The sequence below is a fragment of the Schistocerca cancellata genome, chromosome 8 (assembly GCF_023864275.1).
Source record: "Schistocerca cancellata isolate TAMUIC-IGC-003103 chromosome 8, iqSchCanc2.1, whole genome shotgun sequence".
NCBI classification, from domain to species: Eukaryota; Metazoa; Arthropoda; class Insecta; order Orthoptera; family Acrididae; genus Schistocerca; species Schistocerca cancellata.
The window spans coordinates 491,235,123-491,256,370 of NC_064633.1; the positions used below are offsets into that span (position 1 = coordinate 491,235,123).

Here is a 21,248-nt window from a genome sequence, read left to right on the forward strand (position 1 = left end):
CTAGCACTCCTGAAAGAAAGGATATTGCGGAGACATGGCTTAGCCACAGCCTGGGGGATGTTTCCAGAATGAGATTTTCACTCTGCAGCGGAGTGTGCGCTGATATGAAACTTCCTGGCAGATTAAAACTGTGTGCCCGACCGAGACTCGAACTCGGGACCTTTGCCTTTCGCGGGCAAGTGCTCTACCAACTGAGCTACCGAAGCACGACTCACGCCCGGTACTCACAGCCTTACTTCTGCCAGTACCTCGTCTCCTACCTTCCAAACTTTACAGAAGCTCTCCTGCGAACCATGCAGAACTAGCACTCCTGAAAGAAAGGATATTGCGGAGACATGGCTTAGCCATGTGCAGAGTGAAAATCTCATTCTGGAAACATCCCCCAGGCTGTGGCTAAGCCATGTCTCCGCAATATCCTTTCTTTCAGGAGTGCTAGTTCTGCATGGTTCGCAGGAGAGCTTCTGTAAAGTTTGGAAGGTAGGAGACGAGGTACTGGCAGAAGTAAGGCTGTGAGTACCGGGCGTGAGTCGTGCTTCGGTAGCTCAGTTGGTAGAGCACTTGCCCGCGAAAGGCAAAGGTCCCGAGTTCGAGTCTCGGTCGGGCACACAGTTTTAATCTGCCAGGAAGTTTCATATCAGCGCACACTCCGCTGCAGAGTGAAAATCTCATTCTGGGAACATGAGTTCTGTTTATGTAACTGAGGCCTCACTTAATCTTATAAAGGTAATTCGTAGGTATATAATACGAAACTATGCAAAGTTGGAGTTCCCAAAGTAAGTTTATAACTTTCCGTTGCTCTAATATGTGATATTTACTTTCGTAATGGAACAACAACAAGTTTCATCTTTGACCAGACGCTTAATTGGATATCTCATCTATGAGTAACACTTCCTGAGTGTTGTTTAGCAGGATCATTCACGGCGAAAGATCGCGCTTATTGATCAAGCAAATATCTCATTGGCACCGACTGTCCCCGTATTAAACGAGAGCCGGGCGGAGTGGCCGAGCGGTTCTAGGCGCTACAGTCTGGAACTGCGCGACCGCTACGGTCGCACGTTCGAATCCTGCCTCGGGCATGGATGTGTGTGATGTCCTTAGGTTAGTTAGGTTTAAGTTCTAGGGCACTGACGACCTCAGAAGTTAAGTCCCATAGTGCTCAGAGCCATTTGAACCACTTTTTTTTTGTTAAACGAGAAGACGCACCGCATACTAAGACAGCTGCATAAAGCTAACTGAGGAGTGATCCTGCTTTGTTACCGAATGAGTCAGCCTAACTGTCGAGCTCATAGTTACAGATATGCTCTACACATCCGTACTGGAACCTGACTATGCTATGACTGCTGTCGGCAGCACTATCAAAAAACAATCGCAGCGCCATTGCATAAGGTAATCGTGACGACAGTTTGTTGCGAGAAGCGATAACACACTACCATCTCCGAAAGAATTCCCAAGGGCATCGCCACAACCCGCTTGCATACGCTGTGTCACAATACCGGCCCAGGCATGCGATCCAGTTTCCTTCAAGTGCACCACAGATTAAAAGGCCAATGGTACAATTCTTAGGTAGCTCAGTAGCCAGCACGGTAGCTCAGCGTGTTCGATCATAGGGTTCGCTCCTCTCTTTAAAAAAAAAAAAAAAAAAAAAAAAAAAAAACCCTGAGTGGATGTATCAATGATGAACTTGAACTGGTGTCGTGGGACGTCCGCCCAGAACGAACGCAACGAGATCAATAAAAAAAAAGTTAAGAGAGCGGTGGACTATAGTGGTCACTTAAGCAGTTCTACATAGGTCACTGGTTCAAATGCGGCCCGAGGGAACTATTTTTTTTTAAACTTTCCTGTTTTTAAGATGTTGTCACTTAACAGCAAATTATTTCAATAGGATTATATCTAATTACGGTGACTATATTTATCGGGAAACAACGAATACAACGGTAAATTCTGGTCACTCTGTCTTCCACTATCATAGTTACTAAGATTTCTCATTGATTAAGTTGAATGCCATACAAGACGAATTGTAGTAAAAGAAATCGTTCCGCAGTAATGTTGGAAAACATGAAACATCTACTAGGAAATCAGTGATTGACTGGGCAAAACTCAAAAAAGCACAGATAGTGGAGAGAATTTCTGCCAACTTCCACACTCTAAGAGAGAGCTAAAAGCACGATTGGTTAACTGTGACAGTTTCGTTAAGGGAAGAGAAATTGCTGAATTTGTTTTTAACCTTTCATTGGCTGCAATTCGGATTGTACTGGCTACCAGATTTCGGAGCTGGCACACACGGTTAGATTTTGTTATGGAGAGAAGATAGGCATTTTGGTGCAGACCGTCAGGAAGAGAACACTTCACGTTAGGAATGATAGGGTACAGAGGCAGATTTCTTCACTTTAGAGCTGTTCACAGATATTGGGGCTCAATTTACAATTCTCAGCCACTGCCACAGGCGTCCTCTGTGCCTGAGTATTAGCAGAGTCGTAAGCATGAGCCGCAGTTGCATACACCTTGACTAGCAGACCAAGAAGTTATTTGTGTCAAGTCAAAGTTTAGTTCTTCTGAAGTAATTCATAGCCAGCCAGCTGCACTCTATGCGCTTAGGTGAGAGCTGGTGCTTGTCTGTACTTGTCTGGGTCTTTGCTTTAGGCTATCCACTTATTCGGCAGTCATTGACGATATTCGTGGATTCAGCTTATGTATCATTCTGTCTTTAACCCACCGACCAGTTCCAATGTGTTTCCTAGATGTGTTTGGATCATTGTACCCTCTTGTAACTGTTTGTATTGTTTATTCAATGACTAGAATCACATTAGTGCATTTACCAATAAATTGTATTGTTATAGAGACCTTAGTTGCATTTAGTAGCTTGATGGAAACTCTTATAAATATTTCCATGTGGGCTGTGGTACCCATATTCCATGTTCACTTGAGCCATCCTTGTCTAATTCAGGTAGTCAACTACGTAGTTACCCGTTGCATGTCTTTGCTGTTTTATTTTTACGTGATCTCATGGGGAGCGATCGGTTCCCTGCAAAGGTCAATCTGTTCCGATGTCGTAGCACGTCAGTAGGATGCTAAATGCTCAACTGATACGTCGCAATGTTCGACGATTTTTCGGGAGTAGTTATAGCAAAACATTTTAGTGTCATCATCAAGAACAGTTACCTGTTTGGATAATGAGGAGCAAGAGTACTTTGTAAACGATCCAATTAAATGATTTAATAAATACAAAATATGTATTGAGAGTAAGAGGAAATTTGCTTCAGATTTCAATCAAATGATCTTCAATTTCATTTTAACATTATCCATTTAGCTTCATCTTCAGATGTAGCCTACCAGATAAATATGCATCAAACTGATGTGTGGTATGTTTATCTGAGGACCATGTCCTGCAGTAACGTGCACTGTGGAACCAGTGACCCACAGAATTACTCATGAGGTCAAACCATCCTTGACTGGCCGTACACATCAATGTGTTGTATGTGCATCAGGTACATCGAAACATGAGACTAGAAGACTCGAAATAAAATTGAACAGCATTTACTTGTAGTCTGCGGCAAATTCATTCTTACTATCAGTTTATCACACGATTGTGTTCGCATAGTGCCATCAACGAAGGAAAGATTAAATACAAGAAGTGTAATTAGATAATTCTTAGGTGCTGCTTCGAAGTCCATAGCAGAATAATATTAATCAGCAGTGTGTGTCTTAGCTACGGTTGGTTAGTTATAAGTTTGCATGTCTGTGGGTGATATTTGCCACAGTTCAGTACGGTGTACGGCATGTTAGTAGCATTAGAAATATTATTCATTTTTCAAGTCAAAATACAGCTGCATCCCGTCTCCCACTGCACCACATCCTGTGCTACTCTCAGACTTGCAGCGTTCTGTTATGTAGAATTGATCTGCAGGTGGCAATAAATCTTGAGTAGTCTGACTCAGTTACGTACGATAGCTTGGAATGAGATACATCTAAGCAGCCAGAAAACACCAATAAGTACGGTGCATGTAGATTGTTTATCTTCACACCTGTCGTTTGGCAGGGGCTTGAGGCATAACATCGCCCTTCACGGTTCAAACGTGATTGAAATTTGTTAAAGATATCTCATTATTTTTCAAATAGTTTTTATTTTTCTCTGCAGGGTATGATATTTTCCTGGAATACCTTTCGAGATGTTCATAACATACATAAAATATGTGTTTTGAGGATTCTCGTATATAGTGATCCCTTTCGAATCTATTAGCTTATAAGGTCATAGAATTGTCCGAAAAAAGGTTAAAAAAAGAAGAGCAAAATATAATTTTATTATTTTTATTTATAGTTTCTCCTTATGTACAACATTATTTACAATATTTCTCGTCGTCGGAGGTGAGTGCCATTTCCGGCTTGTGAGACATTAAATATCAGAACAATAATTCGACGACAAATAATTTAAACGAGTAGTGTAATTCATATTATTGAACTAAAAAGCCTAAGCATAAACTGTGAAAGTTCTACAGTAGTTTGTTTATGAACAGTCAGAGTTTGTGTTTTCATTTTAAGTATTTAGATAATTGTAGTCACAAAACATAATTGTACGTTATCTGGATACACATGCTCGGCATGTTTCATTCCCAACCGTGGAACGTCCTGATTGCATGCAGTAGATAAGAGACAAATAAAATATTAAAATTTGGTGCCCTGAAAAGCTTTGCCTCCTTTGCAATTGCTATATACGAGATGCAGTATCAGCGTCTTCCTCCTCTCATTTCGTTTCTGGTGGTTCTCGTCTACAGTTAAAATACTTCACCGTGACTGTATCTCGGTGGAGGCAAAACTTTTCAGACGCACGTCCCGGTGTTTTCCTGAGAGACCTATGTTTTGTTGAGGGGGCTACTCTAGCGGGCCACGGTGGCCCGCGAGGGCGCCCTGCCGGGTGGACTAGGTGAGCGGCCGCCGCGGCGACGGCGCTAGTCGGCGTACATGAAGATGCCGACGATGAGGCCGTACAGCCCCAGCACCTCGGCGAAGATGAGGATGAGCACCATGCCGATGAAGAGCCTGGGCTGCTGCGCCGTGCCGCGCACCCCGGCGTCGCCCACGATGCCCACGGCGAAGCCGGCGCCCAGCCCGCAGAAGCCCACCGACAGCCCGGCGCCCAGGTGCTTGAAGCCCCTGCAACAGCCCACACCCACGCCCGTCACGTACAGCAGCCTCGTACAAAGGATTACCGCCTCGCCAGTGCTCTACTGTGCTTCGTAGGCCGCATCATGTAGGCGTCTTCTGCTGAGAAAGATGTGCAGACGGACACACCGAAACGGAGAGAGAGAGAGAAAGAGAGAGAGAGAGAGAGAGAGGAAGAGAAAGAGGGAGGGCAGGAGGGAGGATGAGAGAGAGAGGAATAGTGAGGGAGAAAGTGACACCCACAGAGAGAGAGAGAGAGTGACAAAGAAATGGAGAGAGAGAGAGAGAGAGAAAGGGAGGAACACACACACACACACACACATACACACACACACAGAGAGAGAGAGAGAGAGAGAGAGAGAGAGAGAGAGAGACATGGAAGGACACAGACACGCAGAGGCACACGCGATGAGAGAGATATAAACACAGAGAGAGAGAGAGAGAGAGAGAGAGAGAGAGAGAGAGGAAGAGAAAGAGGGAGGGCAGGAGGGAGGATGAGAGAGAGAGGAATAGTGAGGGAGAAAGTGACAAACACAGAGAGAGAGAGAGAGTGACAAAGAAATGGAGAGAGAGAGAGAAAGGGAGGAAGACACACACACACACACACACACACACACACACACACAGAGAGAGAGAGAGAGAGAGAGAGAGAGAGAGAGACATGGAAGGAGACAGACACGCAGAGGCACACGCGATGAGAGAGATATAAACACACAGACAGAGAGAGAGAGAGAGGAAATCGGAAGTACGTTGGCCAGAAGCTTCAGACTTTTCATAGACACTTACCCTGATTGAGATTTTTTTAAAAAAAATACACTTTATTTTTGTTCACTTTTATTTTTTAAAGAACTGAAGATGAAACAACTCAAAAGTTATAAGGCCTACGATGAGACCAGATCACGAGCGAGATGCTTAAATTAGGAGAAAGAGACGTGATGAGGCTCTCCTCATTCTATTAAATAAATGTTTCGAGGAAGAATGATTTCAGGTGTGCCGCAGGGGAGTGACGTTGGACCGTTGCTATTCACGATGTATATAAATGACCTTGTGGATAACATTGGAAGTTCACTGAGGCTTTTTGCGGACGATGCTCTAGTATATCGAGAGGTTGTAACAATGGAAAATTGTACTGAAATGCAGGAGGATCTGCAACGAATTGACGCATGGCGCAGGGAATTGCAATTGAATCTCAATGTAGAAAAGTGTAATGTGCTGCGAATACATAGAAAGAAAGATCTTTTATCATTTAGCTACAATATAGCAGGTCAGCAACTGGAAGCAGTTGATTCCATAAATTATACGGGAGTAGGCATTAGGAGTTATTTAAAATGGAATGACCACATAAAATAAATCGCCGGTAAAGCAGATGCCAGACTGAGATTCATTAGAAGAATCCTAAGGAAATACAGCCCGAAAAGAAAGGAAGTAGGTTACAGTACACTTGTTCGCCCACTGCTTGAATACTCTCACCGGTGTGGGATCCGTACCAGATAGGTTTGATAGAAGAGACAGAGAAGATCCAGCGGAGAGCAGCGCGCTTCGTTACAGGATCATTTAGTAATCGCGAAAGCGTTGAGGAGATGATAGATAAACTCTAGTCGAAGACTCTGCAAGAGAGACGCTCAGTAGCTCGGTACGGGCTTTTGTTGAAGTTTCGAGAACATACCTTCACCGAGGAGTCAAGCAGTATATTAGTCTCCTCCCCCCCCCCCCCTCCCTACGTATATCTCGCTAAGAGACCATGAGGATAAAATCAGAGAGATTAGAGCCCACACAGAGGCATACCGACAATCCTTCTTTCCACGAACAATACGAGACTGGAATAGAAGGGAGAACCGATAAAGATACTCAAGGTACCATCCGCCACACACCGTCGGGTGGCTTGCGGAGTGTGGATGTAGATGTAGATGTAGAAGGCAAGATTCCAGAGTGGTGGAAAAATGCATGAGTGATTCTTCAAAAAATGTGACAAGTTGAACGTCGGCAATTACAGACATACAGTCGTTTATCTGACTTTCATAAGGTGTTAATAAAAATCATTACTAACAGCCTGAGTCGTAAATTTGACATTTATTAGCCAGTCCAAAAGGGGGGATTCACAGACGGTTTCAGTACAACTCTTTAGATCCCAGCGGTGCGCAGACAGAGAGAGAAACGTACGGAGTATAATGTCCCACTTCAAAAGGCCTTCATAGACGGCCAACATGTGTTCGACACTACCCAAACTTGGGCAATAATGATGGCGATGAGAACAGATGACACTGACCAGAGATATAGAGATACATACAACACAATGCCACACTACATGTGAAAATAAAGGAGGACTGGATCATCAGAATGGTTCCCGTGGGCAGAGATGTCAGGCAAGGAGACACAGTATCACCTAAATTATTCACCTTGACTCTAGAGGATGTTTTAGTGTTTAACCTGGTGATGGAACGGTATCAACACAAATGGAAAATATCTCATCCATCCTCTTTAAAAGAGATACAAACTGACTGTCAACAATCACCCGAGAACTGATATATGCTTCCCAAGCTCTAAGCTTCTTAATCAGCCTTCAAAAGGCCAAAGTCAAGACACCGCTCAGTATTATTGTTTCCGTTGAAAACAATGCTTTGAAAGTAGTTAATGATCATATTTATCTGGGACATAAGATCCAACTTACAAAAGACAACTAGATAGCAGAGATGACCTGGCGAATTGACCTCAGGTAGATGTCATTCGGGAAAATTGGGTACTTTGCCAACCGACTATCCCCATAAATTTAAAGGGCAAGGCTTACGACGTATGCGTTCTGGCAGTAATAACATATGGGTTAGGAACCATGACACAGTAAGCAGCGTACATCCGCTGCAAGCCTGCCTAATGACAAAAGAGAGAGCAACGCTTGGAAGGAGTCAGAGAGACAGGATCGATAATGATAAGGAGGAGGAGAATGGGGGGGGGGGGGGTCTATGACTTTGTCGACCGAATGGTGAGACTCATGTGGGTTGGGCAGGGCACGTGGCTATGGACAATTTCAAATGGAATAATCCACTGATACAGTGTCATCCGAGGGAATCAAAGAGAAGTGTCGGACATGGTCTGGCGAGGTGAAGAGACGACATCCAGCACCGCCCAGCAAAGGTCGACTGAGAAATCTTTCGCAGAGGCCTCTCTTCGGGAACGGATATCTAGAAGCTCAAGAAGAAGAATATTTAATAAAACAATCACGAAGACACCTGAGTTTCATATGCCTGAATGTTAACTAAATAGTCTCCTTCTTTTTATTAGACCAGAAAATAATGAGTTGTGAGGTAGTTTGTACTTTTTATATCTAATAATCTTCTTTGTAAACACTTTGTGATAGCAGTCACTAAATGCATTAATGAATGTGATATTACCAGTCGCTAAGAACCTTAACGAATTTAATTCAAGACATTCTGGGAAAGCGCTATAGGCTGTACATATGACACTCCTTTAGTTCATTGGAGCACAACCGGTTTCGACCCTCTTGCTCGTTATCAGTTGCCTGAGTATAGAAAATTATGCATCAATACAAAAATTCATTTTAACTATTGTGTAAGAAAAGATACAAATCCACCAAATTACTCACAGAATATGGAAATTTGCAATGAAAATTACCAAATTTGTTCTGTATAGTCACATATTTCAACAACTGGCTCCTTCAAATAACTCTAATCTAAAATTGTAAAGAATATGGAACTACAACAAATAGAAATGCACATCGTAATTGGTATCATGGTCTGTATGTGGCTCATGCGTGAAAACTGACCAAGTTCATACCTATAAGAAAAATGAACGAGAAACTTACGAAATTCTTACCAGCTTCCTATCGATTAATGTACACGGATGGATCAAAACGCGCTACTGGTACTCTGTCTAGGGAGACATGGAACGATTAAAATTGATCCCTGAAATGCTGATGACAGCAGAATTTACAGCACTAAAGTGCGTTTCTCAACACTTTGATGAATACTTTCGGATTCTAGGTAACACTGCAAGTACTGAAACATCACGTCAGACAATGCCATAAGACCCCCCCCCCCCCCCCGGTGTATAACAAAATTCAGCGTATGGTGTACCTACAGAACAGGAACACCGAAGTTATTTATGTATGCATAAAAGATCATTGCGGCCTTTACGGAAATGCAATTGCTTGAAATTTACCGAAAGAAATGATTACCACGGGCAGTCAGGAACACCGTAACAGCCCATATTCGCATTTCGTTCTTCAGTTCAAGGACGCCTTAACAAGCAGCCGGAAGTGAATGAAATAGATCGGGAAACGCGCGGTTCAAATTGCAGGAGAACATCGTAATAATGAAGTAAACGCACATACACCGCTGGTATACAAAACGAACAGTTATGAAAACTTTGCACGCTTAAAATTCAATAATGGACGGTATTGTTTAGAAACAGTCTTGGTTGCAATTTTACTTTTTTATTTTTTAACTACGCGTTTTGCCTTTTTTAGGCATCTTCAGGTTATCTTAGTTTGGTATTTCCTAGAAGAATCCTTTAGTCAGTGTAGCCAAAGGGCATCGTCGAATATATCAGGCCAACACCGCCTTCGTTAAACTCAGTAAAAACTTTTCTAGATGGACGCGAGTGAGACCAAGATCTGCATAACGCGTTCCCGTTCATAGAGCGAGTAACAGAATAAGATGGGGGCTCAGGTAGTAAGCTTACTACCTCATGCGATCACTCGCGTCCATCTAGAAAAGTTTTTACTGAGTTTAACGAAGGCGATGTTGGCCTGATGTATTCTACGATGTAGCCAAGGTACACTGACTAAAGGATTTTTCTAAGAAATACCAAAATAAGATAACCTGAAGATGCCTAAAAAAGGCGAAACGCATAGTTAAAAAAAAGTAAAATTGTAGCCAAGACTGTTTTTTACCAATACTGTTAAGCACTGGTTTGCTGTATGCCACATATGGATTGGAAGAATTTCAATCATGGACGCTTTAAACATTATCTGCACCGAAACAGGAGAGTGGACTTGCCAATTTGTGACTGCGGATAACTAGATGACATTAACCTGAACCTCACTGTAGTCACCTGTTAGCGGTAGAAGCACGCAGCAGAACAGCGGACATCCCACGTCGTCAGTTGCTAACGTTGGGATACAGAGGACCTCACAGCAACACAACCCTCCTATCTGTCGTCGATGTCGGGTCATTCAAACCACTATCGAATTTCCTTGTTGCATTGTGTGAAGATACGACATTGTATGGCTCAATGGGTTTGGTAAATATGTTATGCTGTAAAGAATACTAATCGTGTAATATGTGGCATGGCTGTATAACTGTCAAAACAATGCAAAATATGTAAACAATCATCATGTTACACTTAAATAAGCAGTACCACTATAGAATCTGAATCTTTTAGACAACATCCTCAAACATCATCAGGTCGTCGGTAGAGTTTGCTTTCAAAGTTTGTGCGAAGGAATTTGTTCAACGGTTTCTACGCCGCAAGATGTCTCGTAATGTTCTCGCAGATAATAAGCTCTTGGACGTTACACCCTTTATCTCGTGCGATAAACAAAGCTCTGTGGACAACACAGATAATCGTTCTTCACACTTATCTCGGCTGCCACAGTTACAGTCTGCACCTGGCACATCGATACCCGTGGTAATTATCGAAAATCTTAAATTGTCAACATGACTCTGAAGATTATGACTCCGTTCGAATTTTTTATCATATATAAAATTTTAGAGGCGAGTGTCTTTTAATATACTAAACTCAAATCCGGGAAACGCGCGGTTCAAATTACCGTCAGGCTCGATTCCTGGTTTTCCTGTATCTCATAAGGCGATTACTGCCATTGCCCCCGACTGAAATTCATGGATTATTTCTTTCTACATCCTTGTTCAGTCGATATATAGTGACCTCAATAGCGAATTAAGGGTATAATCTCAACTCCATTTTTTTCAAATGTTAGAAATTCCAACGAAACACAGACTTCACTTCACACAGGTTAAGGGTTGTGTATCTCTCTTTCTGAGAGAAAGGAAGGCATTGTAAAACATTGTTTTTACGATTTATTGGTAAGCTCATACTGATTTGATGCTTTAAATCGTGAGTCATTGCGCTCCTCATTTATTGGTTTTTTCATTTCTGTTCTGTTTTGGCCTGCCGCTGTGACCGAGCGGTTCTAGGCGCTTCAGTCCGGAACCGCGTGACTGCCAAGGTCGCAGGTTCGAATCCTGCCTCGGGGATGGATGTGTGTTGTGTCCTTAGGTTATATAGGTTTAAGTAGTTCTAAGTTCTAGGGGACTGATCACCTCAGATGTTAAGTCCCATAGTGCGCAGAGCCATTTGAATCATTTTGTTCTGTTTTGAACCTGTAAGTTTCTACATTCATCGGTGTCGGCTTTTTCCTTTATTTTGCAGCGAATTTGCTATCGTTCCATAATTAAAATACTTCACGGCGTGTTCACACAATTTTGAAGGATATAAGTACACTGATATTATAGTCAGTGCTGAAGTATAGCAATAATTTGCAGATTCACTTAGTGTTCGTTAAGTCATTATTATTCTGATTATAAGTCATTTATTTTTCTTTTTTGCAGCCATATTTTAACGTAGTGCTGGAAGTTCTGTTTACGTTGTACTCCTGCCCAGAGAAAAAAGTACGTTCACGAACTAATAGGCCTTTAAGTTTTTCGCCATACCCTCCCTCACACTTGCGGTATCAGTTTATCTTACCCGTAGATGACTGTATTTCATTCCTCTTAAGATTACAGTGATTTCAAGACGGCCTAATTGGAGTTTCTGATTTTCTAAGATAAATGTCCGTAGAATTGGCAACATCCAGGAATCGGTAAGAAACAACAGGCGCTCCTGTTGCTACGCAAGGTAAGCGAAGCAATATTTGCCACCTATAGTGAAATATAGCGCTTCAGAATGTGACGAAACAAAGCTTGCGACTTAAGTGTTTTCTCTCTATCTTCGTCCTTCCACTTCTCGATCCGAAGAAAGACAATACGGAACATCATTTAGCAAAGGCCGTTACCATTAGCGGTGGGCTGCTTCAACAGTCATTTCCACTAAATATGTAGGTGTATATGAAGGTATTATCTGTTCCCGAAAGAACAGATACCATTGATGAGAGTGCGGCATCTCTAGAATGAAATAATAATTAAATCGACACCCTAGCTGCAAACAGGCGTTGATATACATCACTGGGAACATGTTGAAAATGTGTGCCCCGACCGGGACTCGAACCCGGGATCTCCTGCTTTCGGGAACAGATACTACCTTCATATAGTTAAAATATGGCTACCCGGCCATCGACCTTGTGCGAACACACACGCTATGCCCCAACTCGTACGGGACTCGGTAGATAAAACTGCCACGAATAATGACTGTGACGGGCAAACATCTACTAGGCGCATTACGAATGTAGTGGTGTGGACGTGTTGGGAATGTAGATCTCACGGGGAGCGTGCAGGGGATAAGTCCCTGCAGGCGCACTATCCTCTGTGCCCTCGGTGGCTCAGATGGATAGAGCGTCTGCCATGTAAGCAGGAGATCCCGGGTTCGAGTTCTGGTCGGAGCACACATTTTCAACATGTCCCCAACGATGTATATAACGCCTGTTTGCAGCTAGGGTGCCGATTTAATTATCATTTCATAAATATCTAGGTGTATCTCTGCAAAGCGATATGAGCGCGTAAGGTCCGCAGTAGGAAAGATGAATAAAGCGACTTTGGCTTATTGAGAGAATTCTAAGAATGTGTAATTCATCTATAAAGAAGACTCCGTATAGAACATGTACGATCCATTCTTGAGAGCTGATAGAGTGGCTGGGATCCCTAACAGGTCGAATTAAAACAATACACCGAAGTAATTCAAGGTGTGCTATTAGATTTGTTATCGGTAGGTTCGATGAGCACGGGAGTGTTACTGAAAGGTTCCGTGAATTCAAATGGGAATACCTGGAGGGAAGACGACGGTCTTTCGAGAACCACAGCGAAGAAAATTTAGAGGACCAGCGTTTGCGACTGAGTGCAGAACGATTCTATTGCCACCAACGTATGTCTCGAGTAAGGACGGCGAAGACAAGATAACAGAAGTCAAAGCTCGTACGGAAGCATTTAGTGCTTTTTTCCTCATTTCATTAGCGAGTGGAACAGGAAATGTAATTAATACGCCGTATGGTGGCTTGCGGAGTATGTATGTAGATGTAGATATAGTTATGAGGGAAACAATTTCACAGCCATTCTAATCACTGCCGTCTGCTTCAGCTACTAAGAACAAGCTGACAAAATGACTTCTGTACCGGAGCAAGACAGTATAATATACAGTTGCCTGTAACGCGACCACAGTGGAGTTTGTCACTGTTTACAGTTCAAGACTGTCTGTAGAAGATGGAGCAGTACTCGATACAAAAACTTAGAAGCTTATTTCTGAGCTTCCCAAACAATTAAGTTCGCTTCTTTTGCTCTTCATATAATTACCAGTCTTGGAAACAAACCAATTAACCTCCTGACGCATTTTCGATATTTCTGCTGAATAATGTCTTATGGAATAATTTTCTGTGGTAACTCATCACTTAAAAAGTAAGTAAAGGTTCCACAAAAGCGAGCAGTAAGAATAATATGTGGTGTAAACCCACGGACGTCATGTAGGTACATCCTCAAGGAGCTACGCATTTTAATTGTATCGTCACAGTACATACATACGTTAATGAAATTCATCATAAATAATCCACTACAAGTTGAGAAGAAAAGTGAGACCGATACCTACAACACTTAAGGAGGGAGGATGCCATTTATTACCCGTTATTAAAGCTGCCACTGGCCGAGAAAGGAGTTCAATATGCAGCAAAAAATATATTTGGTCATATTTTGCCCAATAACATAAAAGTCTGACAGTTAGGAAAGAAAATTAAAAAAAAAAATGTTTCTAAGTGTAGTTGCGTGAATCGGGCTAAAAAAATTATGTGTTTATTAATGTTAAGAAAATGGCTCTAAGCACTATGGGACTTAACATCTCAGGTTACCAGTCCCCTGGACTTAGAACTACTTACACTTAACCTAAGGACATCACACACGTCCATGCCCGAGGCAGAATTCGAACCTGCGACCGTAGCAGCAGCGCGGTTCCGGACTGAAGCGCCTAGAACCGCTCGGTTACTGCGGCCGGCCCGATATTAACACTAATCATGCATACATAACGCGTAAACTGACTTCTTCCGCATCATTTCACCAAAAGAATCGTTCAAATGATCTGTGGAACATGTAACTAACTAATTAACTCACATACATGAATTTCATGCATGGTGCGGAAGGATACAGTGCCTGTAAACTGGATCGAATACACATTAGAAGAAAATTACCGCTGTAGCTAGAAACTTCAAGTTACCGAATGCTGGTCAAGGTTCTCGTCAACGATTTGTTTGCACAGTAGAATATAACATGACGCTGGCCGTACGAGAAGATTAATCAAAAGCAGCCCCTGTGATAAATGGCGTTGTAGACGACAAGATGCTTCTTTTCGAAACCGGTGTTCAACGATGTGAGTGGACTATTTAATGTTTGGAGTGAGACTGGCGATCGTAACTCTGAACAGTTCCTATGAGCTTAAGTTATTGCTGTATAGAGTATTTTTTCGATTAAAAAGTTAATATTCATTTACGAGCATTGGCTTCTTACCTTCGGCCCTCAACTTAAAATCCCCAGCCATACACATATTTCTTACCTTCAAAGTTTGGCATACTTTGTACGTATGGAAAATGCCAAGTTGCGTAGTACGAAGGTCATTCTACAAGTAATGTCCCACATTCTTTTAAAAAAGCCATTACTATACACACACAAACATTCTTGTTGGTGCTTCACATTTGACGTTTGTTATGTGCGCCGGTGAAGTTTCGAAACGTTCTGACAGATGGCAGAGACGTAGTACAGCGTGAAAATGGCGTCTACATACGATTCACGTTACAAGCAGAGTGCTGTTATTGAATTCTTGTGTGCAGAAAAAGATACTGTGGTGAACATCCATAAACGTTTATGTGCAGTGTATGGCGATGATGTTTGGTTTGTGAGGCGCTCAACTGCGCGGTCCTCAGCGCCCGTACAGTGTCCTAATTTTTTCACAGTCCAATTTTTTACTCAGTCCAGTCTAGCCGCTGACACGAATTATGATGATGATGATAATGAAATGATGAGGACAACACAAACACCCAGTCCCCGAGTAAAGAAAATCCCCAACCCAGCTGGGAATCGAACCCGGGACCCTGTGATCCACAGGCAGCAACACTAGCCACTAGACCCCGAGCTTCGGACATGTACGGCGATGCTGCAGCTGATAGGAGTACAGTTGGGCGATGGGTAAAGAAAGTTATAGCCTCAGGAAATGCAGAAAAAGAGCTCCATGGTCAACCACGCTCGGGCCGTCCTGTCACAGCCACTGCTCCAGACATGCTGAATCGTGTGGATGCTCGACAACTGGCTCTACACACTTTGAAGATGACGAGAGTGTCAGTCATGCAGTGAAAACATGGCTACGCCTACAAGACAAGAGCTTTTACCAGCAGGGAATACGTGCTCTTCCACAACGTTGGCGTACGTCCATAGAACGTGATGAAGACTACGTAGAAAAATAGGACATGGACAAGGCATGTTGATGTATATTGTCACCAAATTCTGCCTCTTCACAATAGATATGTTCTGAGAAAAAATTGGTTCATTACTTATCGAACGACCCTCGGAGTTTAGGACACACCCCTCTCCAGTATCATCAGAGGGACCACCGTCTTTATGTTCACCAATCTCAGACTCTTTGAGACACTGTGGACAGCTCTGAGATATAATTTCTCAGATTTATGACCAGTCTGCTGATTAGGAACAGCAGGCTACCAGCTCTACTGCTCTTGCGCGTTAAGTAATGGTAAACAATTCTTTCTTCACCAGACAGAAAATAAATTTGTACATCAGTAGCCTCGGCTGCAATACAGACAAGCTACTGAACAATAAAATTGGAGCAGAAACTATCCGACTGCATTATAAGAAAGGAGAAGTCACAAAATAAGAAGCAAATTTAAATCCCTGTCGAAAAAGGAAGAGCACTTTTAAGATAGTAGTAGTTTGCTGCTCTTAGGAAGAACGAGGAGGGGAGGGGCATAGGTCCTTGAAAACATGACGTGTAAGTCTTGTATGTTAAAGTGGTTAGATCGAATCAGTTTTGATAAAACACTAAGATCGTGCACTGGAGGATGGTCCACGTATTGGTATCATACTGTTCCATCGCCAGAACTACCTGATGAAAAGTATTCGGACACCTACTATTGGATTTTAATGTGACGTGTCCACCCTTCATCTTTATGGCGGTCTGAACTCTGCTGGGGACACTGAATGTGATGTCTGAATGTCTGTGGGGAAAGACAGCCCACGCTTCCTCAAGAGTCGGAACTAGAGAAGGTAGTGAAGCTGGATGCTGCGGGATGGAGCGACGTCAACGTTCTAATTCATCCCAGAGGCGTTCCATTGGGTCTAGATAGAGACTCCAAGGAGGCCAGTCCATTTCGAGAATGTTATTGTGGACAAACCGTTGCCTCACACACGTTGTTTTATGACGGGATGCATAGTCAAACAGATACGAACAGTCATAGTCCCCGAACTGTTCCTCCATTGCGCTCAGTACACAATGGCGTAATATGTTCGCATCCTTCGCATTTAAAGTTTTCTTAGGCGTAAAAGGAGGATCACACTATAACCATAAAAGACAGCTCCCCATCGTAACACCACCTTCTCTGTACTTGACTTTTGGCACTACACACGATGGCAGGTAACTTCCTCCAGGCACTCACCCAACTCAAATCCTTCCTTCGGCTTGCCACAGAGAGATTCCAGCCATTCACTGTCCAGTGACGTCACTCTGTACATGACCTCAAGGATCTACTACGCAATGTGCGGATCATGAAGAGCTGCTCGGCCATTCTACTCGATTCTTTTTAACTTCCTACGCATGGTCATAGTGTCTAGAGTGAATACCGACAGATACAAAACCGTAAGACAAGGAGTAGTCGCGCACTGTATCAAATGGTACAGTGTGAAGGCTTCAAGTACGTGGCTGGACGCGCGTATTAAAAGCGGAGAATTCCAGCATACAGCGCGGCCAATGTACTCTCGTCTTGAGCCGTGAGGTAAGCTGTGAGGAGCTGTATCTTGCACCCCATACCGATGCAGCTGCTTGGCAGGCGATCCGAATCACTGTCGGATACAAGAAAGGCGTGCGTCATGTCGCTCGGTGCGACTAATTGCTCTGTATCGAACGGAGCGGTTAACGCCACATTTCGCATCAGCCCGACTAGTGACGATGGTCTGGTGTGATAAGAAATGTATGCCTGTTATCAGTTGCGCAACAGAGGTCTACGAAAGAGACTACGCAGTACTTTCCAAGAAATAAGTCCTCGAGGTGTGTCGTTACAGAGAAACTTCATTCTGCTATCTCTCACAAATTGATTCTTTAAAACCCTAACATAAAGAAAGTGTTTCCATTTAGATTTCATTAACCCGATTTATTAAATCAGGACTTTTGTCCTTTCTTAATCTTCTGAAGACAATAGCCGTTATTTTCCATTAAATTTAAATACACTGACGGAAAAAATCACAGCATTAAGAACGAGTAGTGCATCATAAACTAAAGTTGGTAGGCGTATTTGTACATCTGAAAGATAATTTATACATCTACATGGACACTCTGCAAATCACATTTAAGTGCCTGCCAGAGGGTTCATCGAACCACCTTCACAATTCTCTATTGTTCCAATCTCGTATAGCGCGCGGAAAGAATGAACACCTATATCTTTTCGTACGAGCTCTGATTTCTCTTATTTTATGGTGGTGATCGTTCCTCCCTATGTAGGTCAGTGTCAACAAAATATTTTCGCATTCGGAGGAGAAAGTTGGTGATTGGAATTTCGTGAGAAGATTCCGTAGCAACGAAAAACGTCTTTATTTTAATGATGTCCATCCCAAATCCTGTATCATTTCTGTGATACTCTCTCCCACATTTCGCGATAATACAAAACGTGCTGCCTTTCTTGGAACTTTTTCGATGTACTCAGTCAGTCCTATCTGGTAAGGATCCCACACCGGGCAGCAGTATTCTAAAAGAGGACGGACAAGCGTAGTGTAGGAAGTCTCCTTAGTAGGTCTGTTACATTTTCTAAGTGTGCTGCCAATAAAACGCAGCCTTTGGTTAGCTTCCCCACAACACTTTCTATGTATTCTTTCCAATTTAAGTTGTTCGTAATTGTAATACCTACCTAGCCTGGCAGAATTTTGCACAGAGCACAACTTAATCATAGCTAACACTTGGTTCAAGAATCATGAAAGAAGGTTGTATATATGGAAGAAGCCTGGAGATACTGGGAGGTTTCAGATAGATTATATAATGGTAAGATAGAGATTTAGGAACCAGGTTTTAAATTGTAAGACATTTCCAGGGGCAAATGTGGATTCGGACCACAATCTATTGGTTATGACCTGTAGATTAAAACTGAAGAAACTACAAAAAGGTGGGAATTTAAGGAGATGGGACCTGGATAAACTGACTAAACCAGAGGTTGTACAGAGTTTCAGGGAGAGCATAAGAGAACAATTGACAGGAATGGGGGAAAGAAATACAGTAGAAGAAGATTGGGTAGCTTTGAGGGATGAAGTAGTGAAGGCAGCAGAGAATCAAGTAGGAAAAAAGACGAGGGCTAGTAGAAATCTTTGGGTGACAGAAGAAATACTGAATTTAATTGACGAAAGGAGAAATATAAAAATGCAGTAAATGAAGCAGGCAAAAAGGAATACAAACGTCTCAAAAATGAGATCGGCAGGAAGAGCAAAATGGCTAAGCAGGCATGGCTAGAGGACAAATGTAAGGATGTAGAGGCTTATCTCACTAGGGGTAAGATAGATACAACCTACAGGAAAATTAAAGAGACCTTCAGAGAAAAGAGAACCACTTGTATGAATATAAAAAACTGAGATGGAAACCGAGTTCTAAGGAAAGAAGGGAAAGCAGAAAGGTGGAAGGAGTATATAGAGGGTCTATACAAGGGCGATATACTTGAGGACAATATTATGGAAATGGAAGAGGATGTAGATGAAGATGAAATGGGAGATATAATACTGCGTGAAGAGTTTGACAGAGCACTGAAAGACCTGAGTCGAAGCAAGGCCCCGGGAGTAGACAACATTCCATTTGAACTACTGACAGCCTTGGGAGAGCCAGTCCTGACGAAACTCTACCATCTGTTGAGCAAGATATATGAGACAGGCGAAATACCCTCAGACTTCAAGAAGAATATAATAATTCCAATCCCAAAGAAAGCAGGTGTTGACAAATGTGAAAATTACCGAACTATCAGTTTAATAAGTCATGGCTGCAAAATACTAACGCAGATTCTTTACAGACGAATGGGAAAACTAGTAGAAGCCGACCTCGGGGAAGATCAGTTTGGATTCCGTAGAAATGTTGGGACACGTGAGGCAATACTGATCCTACGACTTATCTTAGAAGCTAGATTAAGGAAAGGCAAACCTACGTTTCTAGCATTTGTAGACTTAGAGAAAGCTTTTGACAATGTTGACTGGAATACGCTCTTTCAAATTCTGAAGGTGGCAGGGGTAAAATACAGGGAGCGAAAGGCTATTTACAATTTGTACAGAATCCAGATGGCAGTTATAAGAGTCGAGGGACATGAAAGGGAAGCAGTGGTTGGGAAGGGAGTGAGACAGGGTTGTAATCTCTCCCCAATGTTATTCAATCTGTATATTGAGCAAGCAGCGAAGGAAACAAAAGAAAAATTCGGAGTAGGTACTAAAATCCATGGAGAAGAAATAAAAACTTTGAGGTTCGCCGATGACATTGTAATTCTGTCAGAGACAGCAAAGGACGTGGAAGAGCAGTTGAATGGAATGGATAGTATCTTGAAAGGAGGGTATAAGATGAACATCAACAAAAGCAAAACGAAGATAATGGAATGTAGTCGAATTAAATCGGGTGATGTTGAGGGTATTAGATTAGGAAATGAGACACTTAAAGTAGTAATGGAATTTTGCTATTTGGGGAGCAAAATAACTGATGATGGTCGAAGTCGAGAGGATATAAAATGTAGACTGGGAATGGCAAGGAAAGCGTTTCTGAAGAAGAGAAATTTGTTAACATCGAGTATAGATTTAAGTGTCAGGAAGTCATTTCTGAAAGTATTTGTATGGAGTGTAGTCATGTATGGAAGTGAAACATGGCCGATAAATAGTTTGGACAAGAAGAGAATAGAAGCTTTTGAAATGTGGTGTTACAGAAGAATGCTGATGATTAGATGGGTAGATGGCACAAGTAATGAGGATGTATTGAATAGGATTGGGGAGAAGAGAAGTTTGTGGCAAAACGTGACTAGAATAAGGGATCGGTTGGTAGGACATGTGTTGAGGCATCAAGGGATCACCAATTTAGTATTGGAGGGCAGCGTGGAGGGTAAAAATCGTAGAGGGAGACCAAGAGATGAATACACTAAGCAGATTCAGAAGGATTTAGGTTGCAGTAGGTACTGGGAGATGAAGAAGCTTGCACAGGATAGAGTTGCACGGAGAGTTGCATCACCAGTCTCTGGACTGAAGACGACAACAACAACAACAACAACCCGGTTTATTAAATCAGGTCTTTTGTCGGTTCTTAATCTTCTGAAGACAATAGCCGTTATTTTCCGTTAAATTTAAATACACTGACGGAAAAAAAATCACAGCATGAAGAACTAGTAGTGTATCACATTCTAAAGTTGTTAGGCGTGTTTGTACATCTGAAAGATGACGTCTGTTCACGTTTCGCGCCTATCACATAAAACTGGCGCTAGTAGGGCCATTATGAGGATGTAAATTAGGTTTGCCTTAAATACACGCTGTAACGGTCGTGAGTGTTCATTACCTTTGAGACTAGACGCGGTAGGTTAATGTTAGTCAAGAATGCCTTTAAGACGACAAAGAGCCATTATCAACACCTCACTGAGTTTGAACGAGGTCGTGTAAGAGGGCTACGAGAAGCTGGATGTTCCTTCTGAGATATTGCAGAAAGACTTGATG

At 42.5% G+C, this 21,248-nt stretch overlaps 1 protein-coding gene across 1 annotated transcript in view; it reads right to left on the reverse strand.

Annotated features, from left to right (window-relative positions):
• Positions 1-4,291: 4,291 nt before the first annotated feature.
• LOC126094683 (V-type proton ATPase 16 kDa proteolipid subunit c-like) overlaps positions 4,292-21,248 on the reverse strand; it is a 39,902-nt gene continuing 22,945 nt past the window's right edge. Inside the window, exon 3 of the mRNA XM_049909204.1 lies at positions 4,292-5,148. Within this exon, the coding sequence (XP_049765161.1) occupies positions 4,944-5,148 (205 nt within the window). The 3' untranslated portion in view covers positions 4,292-4,943. The remainder of the gene's footprint in view (positions 5,149-21,248) is intronic.